General features: G+C 39.0%; 2 protein-coding genes across 6 annotated transcripts in view; both read right to left on the bottom strand.

The window, feature by feature from the left end:
• Positions 1-835, bottom strand: part of pola2 (polymerase (DNA directed), alpha 2) — a 29,111-nt gene extending 28,276 nt beyond the window's left edge. For 4 of the 5 annotated variants that reach the window (XM_061927845.1, XM_061927844.1, XM_061927847.1 and 1 more), the window contains exon 1: positions 495-732. In XM_061927845.1, the coding sequence (XP_061783829.1) occupies positions 495-579 (85 nt within the window). In that variant the 5' untranslated portion in view covers positions 580-732. The other variant, XM_061927843.1, reaches the window with a different exon arrangement.
• Positions 836-2,450: 1,615 nt separating this feature from the next.
• top6bl (TOP6B like initiator of meiotic double strand breaks) lies at positions 2,451-19,918 on the bottom strand. The gene is made up of 14 exons (XM_061927969.1): positions 19,829-19,918; positions 19,250-19,346; positions 16,817-16,870; positions 14,020-14,132; positions 10,241-10,324; positions 10,022-10,077; positions 6,836-6,907; positions 6,270-6,462; positions 5,251-5,365; positions 3,598-3,750; positions 3,412-3,533; positions 3,243-3,353; positions 2,670-2,771; positions 2,451-2,607 (listed from the first exon to the last, which is right to left on the bottom strand). The coding sequence occupies exons 1-14, from the start codon at positions 19,847-19,849 to the stop codon at positions 2,560-2,562; spliced, it is 1,341 nt and encodes a 446-aa protein (XP_061783953.1). The 5' UTR covers positions 19,850-19,918; the 3' UTR covers positions 2,451-2,559.
• Between the last annotated feature and the right edge of the window lie 137 nt (positions 19,919-20,055).

Below are 20,055 nucleotides of genomic sequence, written 5' to 3'. Positions count from 1 at the left end.
TTCTCCACACCTGCTTTGTTTTAGCAATCAAGACTATATACGTTGTTTTTATCCTTCTTTGTGGGGACATTGATGATTGTCACGCCACGTTCGGATGCACTTTGTGGACGCCGTCTCTGCTCCACACGCTGTAAGTCTTTGCTGTCGTCCAGCATTCTGTTTTTGTTTATTTTGCATTCAATGCACTTTTAGTTTTATTCTGCGTAGCCATCCCTAAGCTTTAATGCCTTTTCTTAGGGGCACTCACCTTTTGTTTATTTTTGGTTTAAGCATTAGATACCTTTTTACCTGCCGCATATTGTGATCACCACAAAGCATGTTCCAGACGTCTACAAAGCAATTAGCCACCTACTGACATGAAAGAGTATTACACGGTTACTCGACAGCACGGACACATTTGCAGACTCTAACTACTTTTTGAAGGCAATGAGGTGCAATGACATCATCTCAGTGGTTGACGGCCACTCAACACGACACAAGATGAGAGGACTTACTTTTGTCCAAGTTGGAATCATCTTCACAAGTTATGCAGAACATTTCAAGTTCTGTTTTGAGGTCTTCTGCAGTCACCGGCGACATGTTGACGTTGACAAAGTGCAGCAGTAGCTGGACTCGCACAGCCAATTGTACAAAAAGGCTTGGGAAAGTGAAGTAATTGAAGAGAATATCAGTGGATTAAACTAGACGCCGCTGCAGCAGAAGAACATTCTCTCATCTTTGGTCGCCATTTCATTTTACCGCGAAAAACTGCTGCCGCTCTTCGTCCTCTTCCGGTCTTTTTTTCTTTTCTGGCGGGTGAATGACGTCAGCGTCAGCTGTGTCGCCCCCTGCTGCTTGGGAGTCAGGCTGACTCTCAATAAAGAACACTTACTTCTTGTTCTACGAGTTTGTGCCATCAGATAAAGCTGCTGGGAAAATGACAACAATATTTCAATTGTAATCCATAACAATCAAGTTAAAATCTTTCAGGTGTATTTTAAATGGGAGCTGATTTTGAATAACTCAAAAGCCAACTATTTTAGTGTTTAATGCAGTCATTAAATATGAAATGAGCACAAAAAGACATTTGCCAGCCTGTTTGAGCTCTAAGTTCATGTTGCCTAAGTAGCTCTAATAGTGTTGGAGGGGATAGAAAAAGATTGTATTTTAAAATCAAAGACTAAAGATGTGTAAAACAATATAAAACAAGTGACATGGGCTATGAGAATCTCTGAGGCCCCTCCATGTTCAAACTGCTCCCACAGTGGATTGTTTTAAGTCTCGTCTTAAGACCCACTTTTATTCTTTGGCTTTTAACACTACGTGAGTTGTGTGCTCCTCTGGGTTTTTTATACATTTTGATTTCTATTTACTGTTTTAATTGGTTTTACCCTTTAAAATCGTTTTTAATCATATTTATTTTTATATTGATTTATTGTTTGTTTTTATTCAGTCATTGGTGGAGCGAAGGATAATATTTGAATATTGTTTTTAATATTGTTGTGCAGCACTTTGGAAACATGTTTGTTGTTTAAATGTGTTATATAAATAAAGTGGATTGGATTGGATTAAAAAAACAGGAATATTTAGTTAGAAGAAAAAAGTGAGATAATACAAAAGATACATATTACACAATTAACAGATCTCTAAAACTATACTTCCATTTCCAAGCTAGTTCAACAGAGATAATGAAGATGTTTACAAACATTTTATTCATTTAATCCATCCATTTTCTACCGCTTGTCCCTCTCAGGGTCGCGGGGGTTGCTGGAGCCTATCCCAGCTGCATTAGAGTTTGAGTTTGAGTTTATTTGGAACATGCAATCATACAACATGATACATCACAATCTCCAGTTTCTCTATTCAACATGTTGGAAAAGGAGTAGGAAGAAGCAGAGCTTATTTAATCCTACCCCTTTTCTTTTACATAACAGTTGCTAAAACTTTTGTTCACTTCCTGTTCTCAATGTATTCACAATATACTCCATAAGTAATCACAATAAAAATAAGTAAATAAATAATAATTGGTGAAGTAAGTTACATTTCATATGTTGAGATAAGTAAGATTATTTTGTGAGTGAAAGAATGAAAGAATGGATGAGTTAAATAAATACAGAATGTTTATCTTCTTCTTTGTACTTTGTAAACACTTTAAGTTTGAAGAGTTTCTTGAAGTGGATCATATTAGTACATTGTTTGATTGCTTTGCTTAATCCATTCCATCATTTAATTCCACATACTGATATACTGAAGGTCTTAAGCGTTGTACGTTAGGGCAGAAGGCGGGGTACACCCTGGACAAGTCACCACCTCATCACAGGGCCAACACAGATGTACAACACTCACACTCACATTCATTCATATTGTTTTGTAAACAGCAAGTTAGTTTATAATATAATAACACATCATGTTAATAGCATTTTCAACTGGACAAGATTGAAATATTACACATTGTGCAGAAATGTATTTGATTTAATATTGAGTGATGAAATGAAAATGAAAGTGTAAGTTATGAACCATGACTTGGAAATGCATCCCATGTGTTATGTGTTGAAGTGAAGATTGATTGTCTAATAATGATCACATGTCTCTTCCGGTGGTCTCCTCACTTTCCAGGTGCTCTTCCACCTGAAAAAAACACAACATATGACAACATTGTTTTCAAACATGAACCCCCCCCCCCCCGGTACCTGAGCAGCAGAGTAGCACCTGCTCCTCGGCACACACCTCCATGATGTCACCCTCAGCAGGGCTTCACGCAGAGACGCCCACAGCTGCTGAGTGTCACACACCTGCACACACACACACACACACACACACACAAATATGAATATCATGGAAAAGTGTACTTATTTCCATAATTCCATTGAAAACATTCAACTTCCACAGATTCACAACTTGTTTATTTGTACATCATTTGTGCTTCCAGCACATAAGATCTATGAAAACAGGATTTCCAAAAATGAAATGCTCTGAGTTTAGTAGTCGAGTATAGTGAGACACTCACTTTCAAACATTCATGCTCTGAGTTTAGTAGTCGAGTATAGTGAGACACTCACTTTCAAACATTCATGCTCTGTCACATTTGGCCTGATTTCTTCACACTATTCTCATTTTTGGAAATCCTCTTTTCGTGGGTTTTGTGAGCTGGAGGTCCAAATAAAGGACTAAATAATTGCAGTTGAATCTACAATCTATGGAAGTTTAACGTCTTGAATGGAATGAAATGCAGTATTGTAAATGTTTGTGACCAAAGTTGTCACCTGCATGCGACTCATACAGTCCTTCCTGAAGTCCTGGTTGGTGCTGCAGGTGACGATGCTGATGGTGGAGCTGAGCAGGACCTCAGTGGCTGTGAGCATCTTCTCTTGGTCCTTCAGACGCACACACACACTTGACACTCTGACATTGTGTGTGTTGGACTTTACCTGCCTGCTCTCTGCCATGTTGAGCCTTCAGAGTGTTGGTCAGCTCTTCCTGCAGCACTGCGGTGAGCTCCCTGCTGTTGTTGCTCACAATGTGGTGCAGGTGGCGCTCCATCAACACCTCGGTGACTACAAGGGAACCACCAAGCTCTTCTTGTAAGGTTCCATTCAGTGGAGTGCATCAGCCTCTCACCCATGAAGTCAGAAATCGTTGAGGCAAAAGGGTCGCTGTGCTGCAGGAAGAGGAAGATGGACAGTTTCTGTTCCACGGGATGGAACTTTTTCTGCGGTTCCTGGCCTGATTCCTGCTCCACAGTGTACACCACACCGCCGTGATGTGAGGGACCTGCACGGGAAGATGCTAAACTCCATTTCAAAATCAAAATAATTAGAGTGGTCATCTGATTAATCACACTTTTGAATTTGGATTCATCAGGATTAATCACAGGTTATTGCTTACTTCCATCACTTATTTGGACAACAATACAATGTTATTGTCAGAATGTCAGAAGGGAACATTTTTTAAGGTTTTACCACTCCTACCCACTTCTCCAAAGTGGGCTGGCTCAGGGTGGAGGACAGAGTAAAACAACTTGCACTGAGCCTAGTCTATAAAATCCGCTACACCTCCCTGATACCGAAGTACATGTCAAACTACTTCCTTAACGTAAATGACCGCCATAACCACAACACCAGGGGGAGCTCCACTAACCACGTTAAACCCAGATTCCCATCTAACAAAGGTCTGAACTCATTCTCTTTCTATGCCACATCAATGTGGAATGCACTCCCAACAGGTGTAAAAGAAAGGACATCTCTATCCTCCTTCAAAACCGCACTAAAAGAACACCTCCAGACAACTTCAACCCTAAACTAACACCCTCCCCCTTCAACATCCCACCTCCCCGGATTGTAAATAATCAAATGTAAACAATCAAATATATATACTTTCTGAGCTCACTATGTTCTCTGCTCGCTGTACATATCCTAGCAAGTCACACCTACATTCTTTCAATGTCCATTTCTCTAGTGATATAATTGTTGATGACTGAAGTGTTGATATCAACCCAACCTAAACCCCCTCCACATCCCACCCCCTGGATTGTAAATAATGTCAATAATTGAATGTATATACTCTGATGATGAACTTGTGTGATGACTGTATTATGATGATAGTATATATCTGTATCATGAATTGATTAAAGTGGACCCCGACTTAAAGAAGTGTAAAAACGTATTGGGGTGTTACCATTTAGTGGTCAATTGTACGGAATATGTACTTGACTGAGCAACCTACTAATAAAAGTCTCAATCAATCAATCAAGTAAGTGAGACAGGAAGTTCTTCCACTGGGACTTGATGTGGATTCTTCTAACTGCTGGAGAGATGTGGATTCTTCAGGGCAAGTCTGACTGCTGGAGAGCAGCACTAAAATGTGGAAGTGATTTGATGCAGCGAACAAAGAGGCTTGTTAAAACCATCTGGAACAGTTCTTTGGTTCAGCTAAGAGGAACAGCCTTTCTAACTGAGATGAGTGAATGAATAATGGAGGTTTTGTCTCTCTTTTAGTCGTGCATACGTGACTTTAAAATGATATGTTTTCAATTGTATAGATAAGCCTTTCTTTCTATCTTGTTGAGTCCTGCTCTTTTCATGGAAATGATGTCTTTGCCAAGCAACTCAGTGAACTCTGTCTGCTAAACACAAGTTGTTCAACTCAGATGTCACGCTGCAACTAAGTTACCAGTCTTTCAAAAAGTCCCTTTTAAAAAGTTGGGGAAATGATGCACATTGCATGCTGGGAGTCATCCTTTACGGGAAAGTGCTGTTTCATGAAAGACTTCACCTGTGTAGGAGGGGCTGCTGAGGCCCACGTCCTGGCAGTCCAGACCAGCCGGAAGGTTCTGGAGGAAGGATACTGGCAATGTGATGGGAAGATTGGCCGGGCTGTACGCCAACACCTGAACACAAGTCAAGGATCCCTGCTGGATGTGTCACATGATGCCATCCCAATCAGAAGGATATTTGAAGATGTGTGAGTGTGGCCTGGAGGTTAGAAGGATATTTGAAGATGTGTGAGTGTGGCCTGCAGGTTAGAAGGATATTTGAAGATGTGTGAGTGTGGCCTGGAGGTTAGAAGGATATTTGAAGATGTGTGAGTGTGGCCTGGAGGTTAGAAGGATATTTGAAGATGTGTGAGTGTGGCCTGCAGGTTAGAAGGATATTTGAAGATGTGTGAGTGTGGCCTGGAGGTTAGAAGGATATTTGAAGATGTGTGAGTGTGGCCTGCAGGTTAGAAGGATATTTGAAGATGTGTGAGTGTGGCCTGGAGGTTAGAAGGATATTTGAAGATGTGTGAGTGTGGCCTGGAGGTTAGAAGGATATTTGAAGATGTGTGAGTGTGGCCTGGAGGTTAGAAGGATATTTGAAGATGTGTGAGTGTGGCCTGGAGGTTAGAAGGATATTTGAAGATGTGTGAGTGTGGCCTGCAGGTTAGAAGGATATTTGAAGATGTGTGAGTGTGGCCTGCAGGTTAGAAGGATATTTGAAGATGTGTGAGTGTGGCCTGGAGGTTAGAAGGATATTTGAAGATGTGTGAGTGTGGCCTGCAGGTTAGAAGGATATTTGAAGATGTGTGAGTGTGGCCTGCAGGTTAGAAGGATATTTGAAGATGTGTGAGTGTGGCCTGCAGGTTAGAAGGATATTTGAAGATGTGTGAGTGTGGCCTGCAGGTTAGAAGGATATTTGAAGATGTGTGAGTGTGGCCTGGAGGTTAGAAGGATATTTGAAGATGTGTGAGTGTGGCCTGCAGGTTAGAAGGATATTTGAAGATGTGTGAGTGTGGCCTGGAGGTTAGAAGGATATTTGAAGATGTGTGAGTGTGGCCTGCAGGTTGGTGTACTGCAGCAGACAAGGACTGAGCAGAGTCACAACACGCATGCTGAGCTGGCCACACAGGCCGTGGTCCATGACGTCAGAAGGAATGCTGAGCTGCAACATGCTGCCCAGGACGGGGTGGCCGCCATGACACCATACCTCCTTCACCTGCTTGTTCATACTTCAACAAACATTTATCAGCTTGATTCAATGAAGAGACAACATGAAAGGAGATCCATTAGAGGAGAACCTGCCACAATACAGCTCATTTTCCTTCATTCAACTTATTTAGCAAATATAACAAGCAGCTCTCAGTATGATGCACAATAATACAACTTTGTTCAATAAATACATCTCAATTCAAACTGTGCTTGTGTTGATGTTTGATTTGCATCCCTGAATGTGATGTTACTGTTAGTGAAGTGCAGGTGACGGCCATGCCTTCTTTCATTTGCATCCCTGAATGTGATGTTACTGTTAGTGAAGTGCAGGTGACGGCCATGCCTTCTTTCATTTGCATCTCTGAATGTGACTAAAAAAGTGATGTTACTGACGGTGAACTGCAGGTGACGTCCAAGGTCAGCGACAGCTGCTCTCCCACTTTCACTTTCCTTGTAAAGGTCGCTCTGCAAAAAGAAAATACAACATTATCGCCACACTTCAATTCTAAATAACTTATATGATTTGGTTTGCAAAGTATATGAAATGTTCAAGGTACCGTATTTTTTGGACTATAAGTGGCAGTTTATTTCATAGTTTGGCCGGTGAGTGTGACTTATACTCAGGAGCGACTTATGTGTGAAATGATGAACACATTATAATATTATTGATCTCATTCACGTAAGAGACTAGACGTATAAGATTTCATGGGATTTAGCGATTAGGAGTGACAGATTGTATAGCATGTTCTATATGTTATAGTTATTTGAATGACTCTTACCATAATATGTTACGTTAACATACCAGTTGGTTATTTATGCCTCATATAACGTACACTTATTCAGCCTGTTGTTCACTATTCTTCATTTATTTTAAATTGCCTTTCAAATGTCTATTCTTGGTGTTGGCTTTTATCAAATACATTTCCCCAAAAAATGCGACTTATACTCAGGTGGGTAGAGTAGCCAGAAGTTGTACTCAAGTAAGAGTACTGTTACTTTAGGGATTTATTACTCAAGTAAAAGTAAGGAGTAGTCACCCAAATATTTACTTGAGTAAAAGTAAAAAGTATGTTCAAGTACTGAGTAACTGATGAGTAATCTGTTCGTTTAATGATGACGGCAACAAATAATGCACAAAAACATAAAAATAGCAATGAGCAAATTCAGAGCCAGGAATATATCTTAAGCAACTAAAACAATAATATATATTAAATAATAATACATTAACATAAAAAAAATGAAGGCAAATTGAGCCACCATAACTTAACAGCACCGTAGGCTCAGTAGGCAGAGATTACAAAGGAAAATAACAAGTTAGCCTTTATGCAAACCATAAACTGATAGGTGTGGGCTGCACCTGGGAACACACTGATTGATGTTTGTATGCATGCGTGTGTGTGTGTGTGTGTGTGTGTGTGTGTGTCTATGAGGCTGCAGTGCGTTAATAAATGTCCCCACACGATGTACATTTGACAGTGATTCATAGCAGGGAAGCTAACATCAGCCTACGGTGACAGACAAAATATCTACTAACGTTACTTACCGTACTTCCTCAAATTTGAAGTTGAGTTCATGTAAGCCAGGGGTGCCCACACTTTTTCAGCAGGCAAGCTACTTTTTAAATGACCAAGTCGAGGTGATCTACCTCATATATACATATACATACACACACATATCATATATATATATATATATATACATATATATATATATATAAATACTGTATATATATATATATATATATCAAAATATAATACATATATATACATACATATATATATATATATATATATATATATATATATATATGTTTTAATGAATATACATGCATGTTTAACATATAGATTCCTTTCTTTCATGAAGATAAGAATATAAGTTGGTGTATTACCTGATTCTGATGACTTGCATTGATTGGAATCAGACAGTAGTGATCAAATGGAGGAGAAAAATAGTTCCTCCTTTCTGTCTAATACCACATGAAAGTGGTTGGTTTTTGGCATCTTATTTGTCCAGCTTCCATATTCGTTTTTATACACTTTACAAGAAATACATTGGCGGCAAACTCCGTAGCTTGCTAGCTTGTTTGCGCTGGCTTTCGGAGACTCTTATTTTGTTAGCGAAGGCGCGATGGAGCGGCACTTTTATTGTGAAGACGGGAACTGTGCGGTCAGTCTTTAGGCTTTTGGGGAGGTACGGTTGAAATAATAAAAGTGTCTTTTTTCCTTCACACTTTTGATTGATTGATTGAAACTGTTATTACTAGATTGCACAGTACAGTACATATTCCGTACAATTGACCACTAAATGGTAACACCCCAATACGTTTTTCAACTTGTTTAAGTCGGGGTCCACGTGTGACGGTCATGTGACCGCCTGGCTCTGTTTGATTGGTGAAACAGAGTCAAACGTCACCAGTGACTGCATTTGATTGGTGAAACGCAGGCATGCGATAGATGCTACTTTGAAGGTCTGTCTGACAGACCAAAACAAACAAAGCGTGCATTAACAGATGGATAAAAATTAGTAGCGAGTAGCGAGCTGAATGTAGATAAAAGTAGCGGAGTAAAAGTAGCGTTTCTTCTCTATAAATATACTCAAGTAAAAGTAAAAGTATGTTGCATTAAAACTGCTCTTAGAAGTACAATTTATCCCAAAAGTTACTCAAGTAGATGTAACGGAGTAAATGTAGCGCGTTACTACCCACCTCTGCTTACACTCCAGTGTGACTCATATATGTTTTTTTCCTTCTTTATTATGCATTTTCGGCCGGTGCGACTTATACTCCGGAGCAACTTATAGTCCAAAAAATACGATATGTACACATACCTACATAGAAAACCAAAACAATGTTGAATAGATATAAAGTAATCTTATTTGAAATCATCATTTCTTTGTTAGGATATGGCAAAAAATGCTTTGCGGTAATATTTTAAATTTGAACCCATACGGAACCAATTCCCGCTACCTGGGAATCAAAACTCAAAGGTATCAATTTTCGAGAGAAATGTCAACTGTTTGATCATAACATTTTATTTTCTAAAGTAACATTTAAAAATGAGCTGCTTATGATAACTGTGTTGTCTTGTTTTATTACATTTACTCAACTGCCAAGACTTTGATGGCGAGCCACACTCAGATTGCTTTTAACGCCAGAGGAAGAAAAGTTTTCTCTTTTAAAAAGACTTCCATCATTTCCGACTGTCTGTGAGGCCGTGAACGAGTCCTGAGGAAGGTCAAGTAAAACAAGGCTGGAAGCCTGAGTGTTCAGTTTAGCTTCTCCAGTGTGCAACCCCTTGGGTAAGATAACCACAAATACAAAGATGTTGTCTTTGTAGCATATTCAACTGAATATGGCTTGAAAAGGATTCGCAAATTATTGTATTCCGTTTATATTTACATCTAACACCATTTCCCAACTCATATGGAAACGGGGTTTGTTAACAAGATTCTTTGTAGAGGTCAGTGCTCTATTGAGTTAAATTTAAAGTTGACCCTCAAAAGTGATATTTCATCTGCCTTTTAGTGGGAGGAAAGGCTGCGTGCTTGCAGCTCCATCAGCTTCAGATACTTCACACCTACCTAAATTGCTGCTGCATGGTCAGCTGAGGGACTCTGCATGTCAGGTGCACTGTGGTCTGTGAGAGCACACATAGCATCATCATGGTGAGAGCACACATAGCATGTCAGGTGCACTGTGGTCTGTGAGAGCACACATAGCATCATCATGGTGAGAGCACACATAGCATGTCAGGTGCACTGTGGTCTTCAACAGCAGCCAGCAGAAAGAAAATGGCCTACCTGTGCGTTGGCCTGACTAAATGTGTGCAGGAAAGCTTGGATTCCAGAGAGCCAGTCAGGAGTGAAGAATCTTGCATCTTTGACCTGCGTAGCACAAAGACACTTAAAGTGCAACTTCAGCTGGTCAATTGTTGTAAAAGTGTCTTCTTGTTTCAAAATGTGGAGTGAGAGTGAGCTGCCTCTGCTGGGTTCATAGCTGCAGCACACTGCAGATAGTGCCATCACACCACTTGATTATTGGGATGATTCTAATGTAGACTTAAAAGACTTCCGTGTGGTGCAAATATTTATTGGATATGTTTTAGTGTTGATTGAATGTTGCTGCACACTCTCATTTAGAACACGTCTTTTCAGTCTGTCTGCAAGATGTTTGTTTGTGGACAAATTCACACTTTGCCATTGAAACCATCCAATTATAACCATTTACCTTTTGGAAATGTACACTGTTAAATATATACTGCATCTTGAAGACCAATATTATTTAAATATATACTGCATCTTGAAGACCAATATTATTTAAATATATACTGCATCTTGAAGACCAATATTATTTAAATATATATTGCATCTTGAAGACCAATATTATTTAAATATATACTGCATCTTGAAGACCAACATTATTTAAATATATACTGCATCTTGTAGATCAACATTACTGTCAAAAATAATCTTCATGAACATGATATACATTCTCTGGTCACAAGATTAGGTACAGCTGACTGCTCCAGCATCAACAATAAAATATGCTTTTAAGTCACTGCATGTAGCACATGAAAGATGACATGGACATAACACCCCCTTCTACTTTCTTCACACCGTCCCTTTCCACTGACTTCAGTGGCTGATCCACTTCCATAGTGGACCAATAAACACGGACGTATTTCTTTTATAGACCAAGAACGGGTGTGAGGGCATGAAAGCAGAAGGAAGCAGCATTGCTCAGCAGAAGGGGAAGAGATTTGTCAGGAATGCCCACATATGTACGTCCGTCAATCTATGACCTCACAAATGGCCCAATGTTAAAAGAAGACTGCGGTCGGAGGCTTAGAAATCTGCATGCATGAATATTTAGAACCTTGTGACACCAGCATCCAACATTGTAACAATATTTATAACCTTGTAACACTTTAACACTAGCATCCAACATTGTAACAATATTTATAACCTTGTAATAACTTAACACCAGCATCCAACATTGTAACAATATTTATAACCTTGTAATAACTTAACACCAGCATCCAACATTGTAACAACATTTATAACCTTGTAATAACTTAACACTAGCATCCAACATTGTAACAATATTTATAACCTTGTAATAACTTAACACCAGCATCCAACATTGTAACAATATTTATAACCTTGCAACACCTTAACACTAGCATCCAACATTGCAACAATATTTATAACCTTGTAATAACTTAACACCAGCATCCAACATTGTAACAATATTTATAACCTTGTAACACTTTAACACTAGCATCCAACAATGTAACAATATTTATAACCTTGTAACACTTTAACACCAGCATCCAACATTGTAACAATATTTATAACCTTGTAATAACTTAACACCAGCATCCAACATTGTAACAATATTTATAACCTTGTAACACTTTAACACCAGCATCCAACATTGTAACAATATTTATAACCTTGTAATAACTTAACACCAGCATCCAACATTGTAACAATATTTATAACCTTGTAATAACTTAACACTAGCATCCAACATTGTAACAATATTTATAACCTTGTAATAACTTAACACCAGCATCCAACATTGTAACAATATTTATAACCTTGTAACACTTTAACACTAGCATCCAACATTGTAACAACATTTATAACCTTGTAATAACTTAACACTAGTATCCAACATTGCAAGAATATGTATAACCTTGTGACACCTTAACACCAGCATCCAACATTGCAAGAATATGTAGAAGTCACAAATGAATATCTTGTAGTTATTGAAGTTATTGTATTTCCAATAGAGAAAATAAATGAAGTTAAAGTAGCACACACACACTAATTATGTAGAGTAACAAATGCTAAATAGCAAAGAAGATCAACTGTATTACAATGTTTATTATTTCCTGAGAGAGAAATGTACAAACCCCGTTTCCATATGAGTTGGGAAATGGTGTTAGATGTAAATATAAACGGAATACAATGATTTGCAAATCCTTTTCAAGCCATATTCAGTTGAATATGCTACAAAGACAACATATTTGATGTTCAAACTCATAAACTTTTTTTTTTTTTTGCAAATAATAATTAACTTAGAATTTCATGGCTGCAACACGTGACAAAGTAGTTGGGAAAGGGCATGTTCACCACTGTGTTACATCACCTTTTCTTTTAACAACACTCAATAAACGATTGGGAACTGAGGAAACTAAATGTTGAAGCTTTGAAAGTGGAATTCTTTCCCATTCTTGTTTTATGTAGAGCTTCAGTCGTTCAACAGTCCGGGGTCTCCGCTGTTGTATTTTATGCTTCATAATGCGCCACACATTTTCAATGGGAGACAGGTCTGGACTGCAGGCGGGCCAAGAAAGTACCCGCACTCTTTTTTCACGAAGCCACGCTGTTGTAACACGTGCTGAATGTGGCTTGGCATTGTCTTGCTGAAATAAGCAGGGGCGTCCATGAAAAAGACGGCGCTCAGATGGCAGCATATGTTGTTCCAAAACCTGTATGTACCTTTCAGAATTAATGGTGCCTTCACAGATGTGTAAGTTACCCATGCCTTGGGCACTAATACACCCCCATACCATCACACATGCTGCCTTTTACACTTTGCGTCGATAACAGTCTGGATGGTTCGCTTCCCCTTTGGTCCGGATGACACGATGTCGAATATTTCCAAAAACAATTTGAAATGCGGACTCGTCAGACCACAGAACACTTTTCCACTTTGTATCAGTCCATCTTAGATGATCACGTGCCCAGAGAAGTCGACGGCGTTTCTGGGTGTTAAAAAGTTTTCGCCTTGCATAGGAGAGTTTTAACTTGCACTTACAGATGTAGCGACCAACTGTAGTTACTGACAGTGGGTTTCTGAAGTGTTCCTGAGCCCATGTGGTGATATCCTTTACACACTGATGTCACTTGTTGATGCAGTACAGCCTGAGGGATGGAAGGTCACGGGCTTAGCTGCTTACGTGCAGTGATTTCTCCAGATTCTCTGAGCCCTTTGATGATATTACGGAGCGTAGATGGTGAAATCCCTAAATTCCTTGCAATAGCTGGTTAAGAAAGGTTTTTCTTAAACTGTTCAACAATTTTCTCAGGCATTTGTTGACAAAGTGGTGACCCTCGCCCCATCCTTGTTTGTGAATGACTGAGCATTTCATGGAATCTACTTTTATACCCAATCATGGCACCCACCTGTTCCCAATTTGCCTGCTCACCTGTGGGATGTTCCAAATAAGTGTTTGATGAGCATTCCTCAACTTTATCAGTATTTATTGCCACCTTTCCCAACTTCTTTGTCACGTGTTGCTGGCATCAAATTCTAAAGTTAATGATTATTTGTTGTTTATGAGTTTGAACATCAAATATGTTGTCTTTGTAGCATATTCAACTGAATATGGCTTGAAAATGATTTGCAAATCATTGTATTCCGTTTATATTTACATCTAACACAATTTCCCAACTCATATGGAAACGGGGTTTGTACATTGACTTTGAAGGTTTCCAGTATTTGCTAACAATGACAGACATGATGGTACAGTCTTCAGTGGTATGGCACATACTTGCAGACAATGTACCTGAAAGGACAGCAGTAGTCTCAGGGAGCCGTGCAGCTCAGTGAAAGCACAAAGTTCTTCTGGGTCAGGATCAGCAAAAGGTCCCGAAGACAAAAACTCCAAATCTGTGAGGACTAATACAGTACAAAGAACCCATTTGCACTTCCTTAGCTATATGTGAACTGTGTACTGTACATACCCCTGTGAACTGTGCACTGTACATCTACATACCACTGTGAACTGTGTACTGTACATCTACATACCACTGTGAACTGTGTACTGTACATCTACATACCACTGTGAACTGTGTACTGTACATCTACATACCACTGTGAACTGTGTACTGTACATCTACATACCACTGTGAACTGTGTACTGTACATCTACATACCACTGTGAACTGTGTACTGTACATCTACATACCCCTGTGAACTGTGTACTGTACATCTACATACCACTGTGAACTGTGTACTGTACATACCCCTGTGAACTGTGTACTGTACATCTACATACCACTGTGAACTGTGTACTGTACATCTACATACCACTGTGAACTGTGTACTGTACATCTACATACCACTGTGAACTGTGTACTGTACATCTACATACCCCTGTGAACTGTGTACTGTACATCTACATACCACTGTGAACTGTGTACTGTACATCTACATACCCCTGTGAACTGTGTACTGTACATCTACATACCACTGTGAACTGTGTACTGTACATCTACATACCACTGTGAACTGTGTACTGTACATCTACATACCCCTGTGAACTGTGTACTGTACATCTACATACCACTGTGAACTGTGTACTGTACATACCCCTGTGAACTGTGTACTGTACATCTACATACCACTGTGAACTGTGTACTGTACATCTACATACCACTGTGAACTGTGTACTGTACATCTACATACCACTGTGAACTGTGTACTGTACATCTACATACCCCTGTGAACTGTGTACTGTACATCTACATACCACTGTGAACTGTGTACTGTACATCTACATACCCCTGTGAACTGTGTACTGTACATCTACATACCCCTGTGAACTGTGTACTGTACATCTACATACCCCTGTGAACTGTGTACTGTACATCTACATACCACTGTGAACTGTGTACTGTACATCTACATACCACTGTGAACTGTGTACTGTACATCTACATACCCCTGTGAACTGTACATCTACATACCCCTGTGAACTGTGTACTGTACATCTACATACCACTGTGAACTGTACATCTACATACCACTGTGAACTGTGTACTGTACATCTACATACCACTGTGAACTGTGTACTGTACATCTACATACCACTGTGAACTGTGTACTGTACATCTACATACCCCTTTGAACTGTGTATTGTACATCTACATACCACTGTGAACTGTGTACTGTACATCTACATACCACTGTGAACTGTGTACTGTACATCTACATACCCCTGTGAACTGTGTTCTGTACATCTACATACCACTGTGAACTGTACATCTACATACCACTGTGAACTGTGTACTGTACATCTACATACCCCTGTGAACTGTGTACTGTACATCTACATACCACTGTGAACTGTGTACTGTACATCTACATACCACTGTGAACTGTGTACTGTACATCTACATACCACTGTGAACTGTGTACTGTACATCTACATACCACTGTGAACTGTACATCTACATACCACTGTGAACTGTGTACTGTACATCTACATACCACTGTGAACTGTACATCTACATACCACTGTGAACTGTGTACTGTACATCTACATACCACTGTGAACTGTGTACTGTACATCTACATACCACTGTGAACTGTGTACTGTACATCTACATACCACTGTGAACTGTGTACTGTACATCTACATACCACTGTGAACTGTGTACTGTACATCTACATACCACTGTGAACTGTACATCTACATACCACTGTGAACTGTGTACTGTACATCTACATACCACTGTGAACTGTACATCTACATACCACTGTGAACTGTGTACTGTACATCTACATACCCCTGTGAACTGTGTACTGTACATCTACATACCCCTGTGAACTGTGTACTGTACATCTACATACCCCTGTGAACTGTGTACTGTACATCTACATACCACTGTGAACTGTGTACTGTACATCTACATACCACTGTGAACTGTACATCTACATACCACTGTGAACTGTGTACTGTACATCTACATACCCCTGTGAACTGTGTACTGTACATCTACATACCCCTGTGAACTGTGTACTGTACATCTACATACCACTGTGAACTGTGTACTGTACATCTACATACCACTGTGAACTGTACATCTACATACCACTGTGAACTGTGTACTGTACATCTACATACCACTGTGAACTGTGTACTGTACATCTACATACCACTGTGAACTGTGTACTGTACATCTACATACCACTGTGAACTGTGTACTGTACATCTACATACCACTGTGAACTGTGTACTGTACATCTACATACCACTGTGAACTGTACATCTACATACCACTGTGAACTGTGTACTGTACATCTACATACCACTGTGAACTGTACATCTACATACCACTGTGAACTGTGTACTGTACATCTACATACCACTGTGAACTGTGTACTGTACATCTACATACCACTGTGAACTGTGTACTGTACATCTACATACCACTGTGAACTGTGTACTGTACATCTACATACCCCTGTGAACTGTGTACTGTACATCTACATACCACTGTGAACTGTGTACTGTACATCTACATACCACTGTGAACTGTGTACTGTAAATACTACTGTGAACTGTGTACTGTACATACCACTTTGGAGTGCCTCCATTCCCACGCCTTTCCACTTGGGACCAGCAGCTGCCACTGGACAACATATGTTTGTTGCACTTTGTGTCACACAACATATTGTTGTACTTTGTGTCACACAACATATTGTTGCACTTTGTGTCACACAACATATTGTTGCACTTTGTCACACAACATATTGTTGCACTTTGTGTCACACAACATATTGTTGCACTTTGTGTCACACAACATATTGTTGCACTTTATGTCACACAACATATTGTTGTACTTTGTGTCACACAACATATTGTTGCACTTTGTGTCACACAACATATTGTTGTAGTTTGTGTCACACAACATATTGTTGCACTTTGTGTCACACAACATATTGTTGCACTTTATGTCACACAACATAGTGTTGCACTTTGTGTCACACAACATATTGTTGCACTTTATGTCACACAACATATTGTTGCACTTTGTGTCACACAACATATTGTTGCACTTTGTGTCACACAACATATTGTTGCACTTTGTGTCACACAACATATTGTTGCACTTTGTGTCACACAACATATTGTTGTACTTTGTGTCACACAACATATTGTTGCACTTTATGTCACACAACATATTGTTGTACTTTGTGTCACACAACATATTGTTGCACTTTGTGTCACACAACATATTGTTGTAGTTTGTGTCACACAACATATTGTTGTAGTTTGTGTCACACAACATATTGTTGCACTTTGTGTCACACAACATATTGTTGCACTTTGTGTCACACAACATATTGTTGTAGTTTGTGTCACACAACATATTGTTGCACTTTGTGTCACACAACATATTGTTGCACTTTGTGTCACACAACATATTGTTGCACTTTGTGTCACACAACATATTGTTGCACTTTGTGTCACACAACATATTGTTGCACTTTGTGTCACACAACATATTGTTGCACTTTGTGTCACACAACATATTGTTGCACTTTGTGTCACACAACATATTGTTGCACTTTGTGTCACACAACATATTGTTGCACTTTATGTCACACAACATATTGTTGTACTTTGTGTCACACAACATATTGTTGTAGTTTGTGTCACACAACATATTGTTGTACTTTGTGTCACACAACATATTGTTGTAGTTTGTGTCACACAACATATTGTTGTACTTTGTGTCACACAACATATTGTTGCACTTTGTGTCACACAACATATTGTTGCACTTTATGTCACACAACATATTGTTGTACTTTGTGTCACACAACATATTGTTGCACTTTGTGTCACACAACATATTGTTGTAGTTTGTGTCACACAACATATTGTTGTAGTTTGTGTCACACAACATATTGTTGCACTTTGTGTCACACAACATATTGTTGCACTTTGTGTCACACAACATATTGTTGTAGTTTGTGTCACACAACATATTGTTGCACTTTGTGTCACACAACATATTGTTGCACTTTGTGTCACACAACATATTGTTGCACTTTGTGTCACACAACATATTGTTGCACTTTGTGTCACACAACATATTGTTGCACTTTGTGTCACACAACATATTGTTGCACTTTGTGTCACACAACATATTGTTGCACTTTGTGTCACACAACATATTGTTGCACTTTATGTCACACAACATATTGTTGTACTTTGTGTCACACAACATATTGTTGTAGTTTGTGTCACACAACATATTGTTGTACTTTGTGTCACACAACATATTGTTGTAGTTTGTGTCACACAACATATTGTTGTACTTTGTGTCACACAACATATTGTTGCACTTTGTGTCACACAACATATTGTTGCACTTTATGTCACACAACATATTGTTGTACTTTGTGTCACACAACATATTGTTGCACTTTGTGTCACACAACATATTGTTGTAGTTTGTGTCACACAACATATTGTTGTAGTTTGTGTCACACAACATATTGTTGCACTTTGTGTCACACAACATATTGTTGCACTTTGTGTCACACAACATATTGTTGTAGTTTGTGTCACACAACATATTGTTGCACTTTGTGTCACACAACATATTGTTGCACTTTGTGTCACACAACATATTGTTGCACTTTGTGTCACACAACATATTGTTGCACTTTGTGTCACACAACATATTGTTGCACTTTGTGTCACACAACATATTGTTGCACTTTGTGTCACACAACATATTGTTGCACTTTGTGTCACACAACATATTGTTGCACTTTATGTCACACAACATATTGTTGTACTTTGTGTCACACAACATATTGTTGTAGTTTGTGTCACACAACATATTGTTGTACTTTGTGTCACACAACATATTGTTGTAGTTTGTGTCACACAACATATTGTTGTACTTTGTGTCACACAACATATTGTTGCACTTTATGTCACACATCTTGACATATAACTGATGTGTTAAGTGAACATTTGAAATAATACTCACCAGTGCAGTTTGCTGCTCCAGATTCCGTCCAAAGAAGAACAAAAATCCCGCCATGACTTTGACTTTGTTTTCCCAGAAGTAGAAACAAGCGCAGGACCTGCGGGCCAACAACACAACCACTAACATCTCATGCTACATGTGGCTATGCTATGCTATGCTACATGCTAATGTACCACATGTTACACGTGGCTCTGATAATGTACCACATGCTACATGTGGCTATGCTATGCTACATGCTAATGTACCACATGTTACATGTAGCTATGCTATGCTACATGCTAATGTACCACATGTTACATGTAGCAATGCTATGCTACATGTTAATGTACCACATGCTACATGTGGCTAGGCTATGCTACATGCTAATGTACCACATGTTACATGTAGCTATGCTATGCTACATGCTAATGTACCACATGTTACATGTAGCTGTGCTATGCTACATGCTAATGTACCAATGTGGCTATGCTAATGACAAGATGTGTATTTTCACCTAACTCTTCCACTCAAATAGCATCCTTATGGACTACTTCCTGTGTGAACTAAGTGTTGTATGTTTGCTAAACCAACATTACTCACCTGTTTGATGACTTCCTGCATCTTGGTGGCTGCTTGTGTTCCACAACTATGATTGACTGAGCACTAATTAGCTCATAAGATATTGTTACATTCCTTAATATACATCAAAATAATATGATAATGTAAGATGTTTAAGGTGGCATATTATCAGTATTTCATTTATCCATTAATGTATAAGGTTAAAAAAAACACCTTGAGTATTTTTGAATTGAAATCATTTTATGATC

Source organism: Nerophis lumbriciformis, linkage group LG35, assembly GCF_033978685.3.
Source record: "Nerophis lumbriciformis linkage group LG35, RoL_Nlum_v2.1, whole genome shotgun sequence".
Classification (NCBI taxonomy): domain Eukaryota; kingdom Metazoa; phylum Chordata; class Actinopteri; order Syngnathiformes; family Syngnathidae; genus Nerophis; species Nerophis lumbriciformis.
The sequence above is the reverse complement of the archived record's forward strand: the minus strand, read 5'-3'. Positions and strand labels throughout refer to the sequence as shown.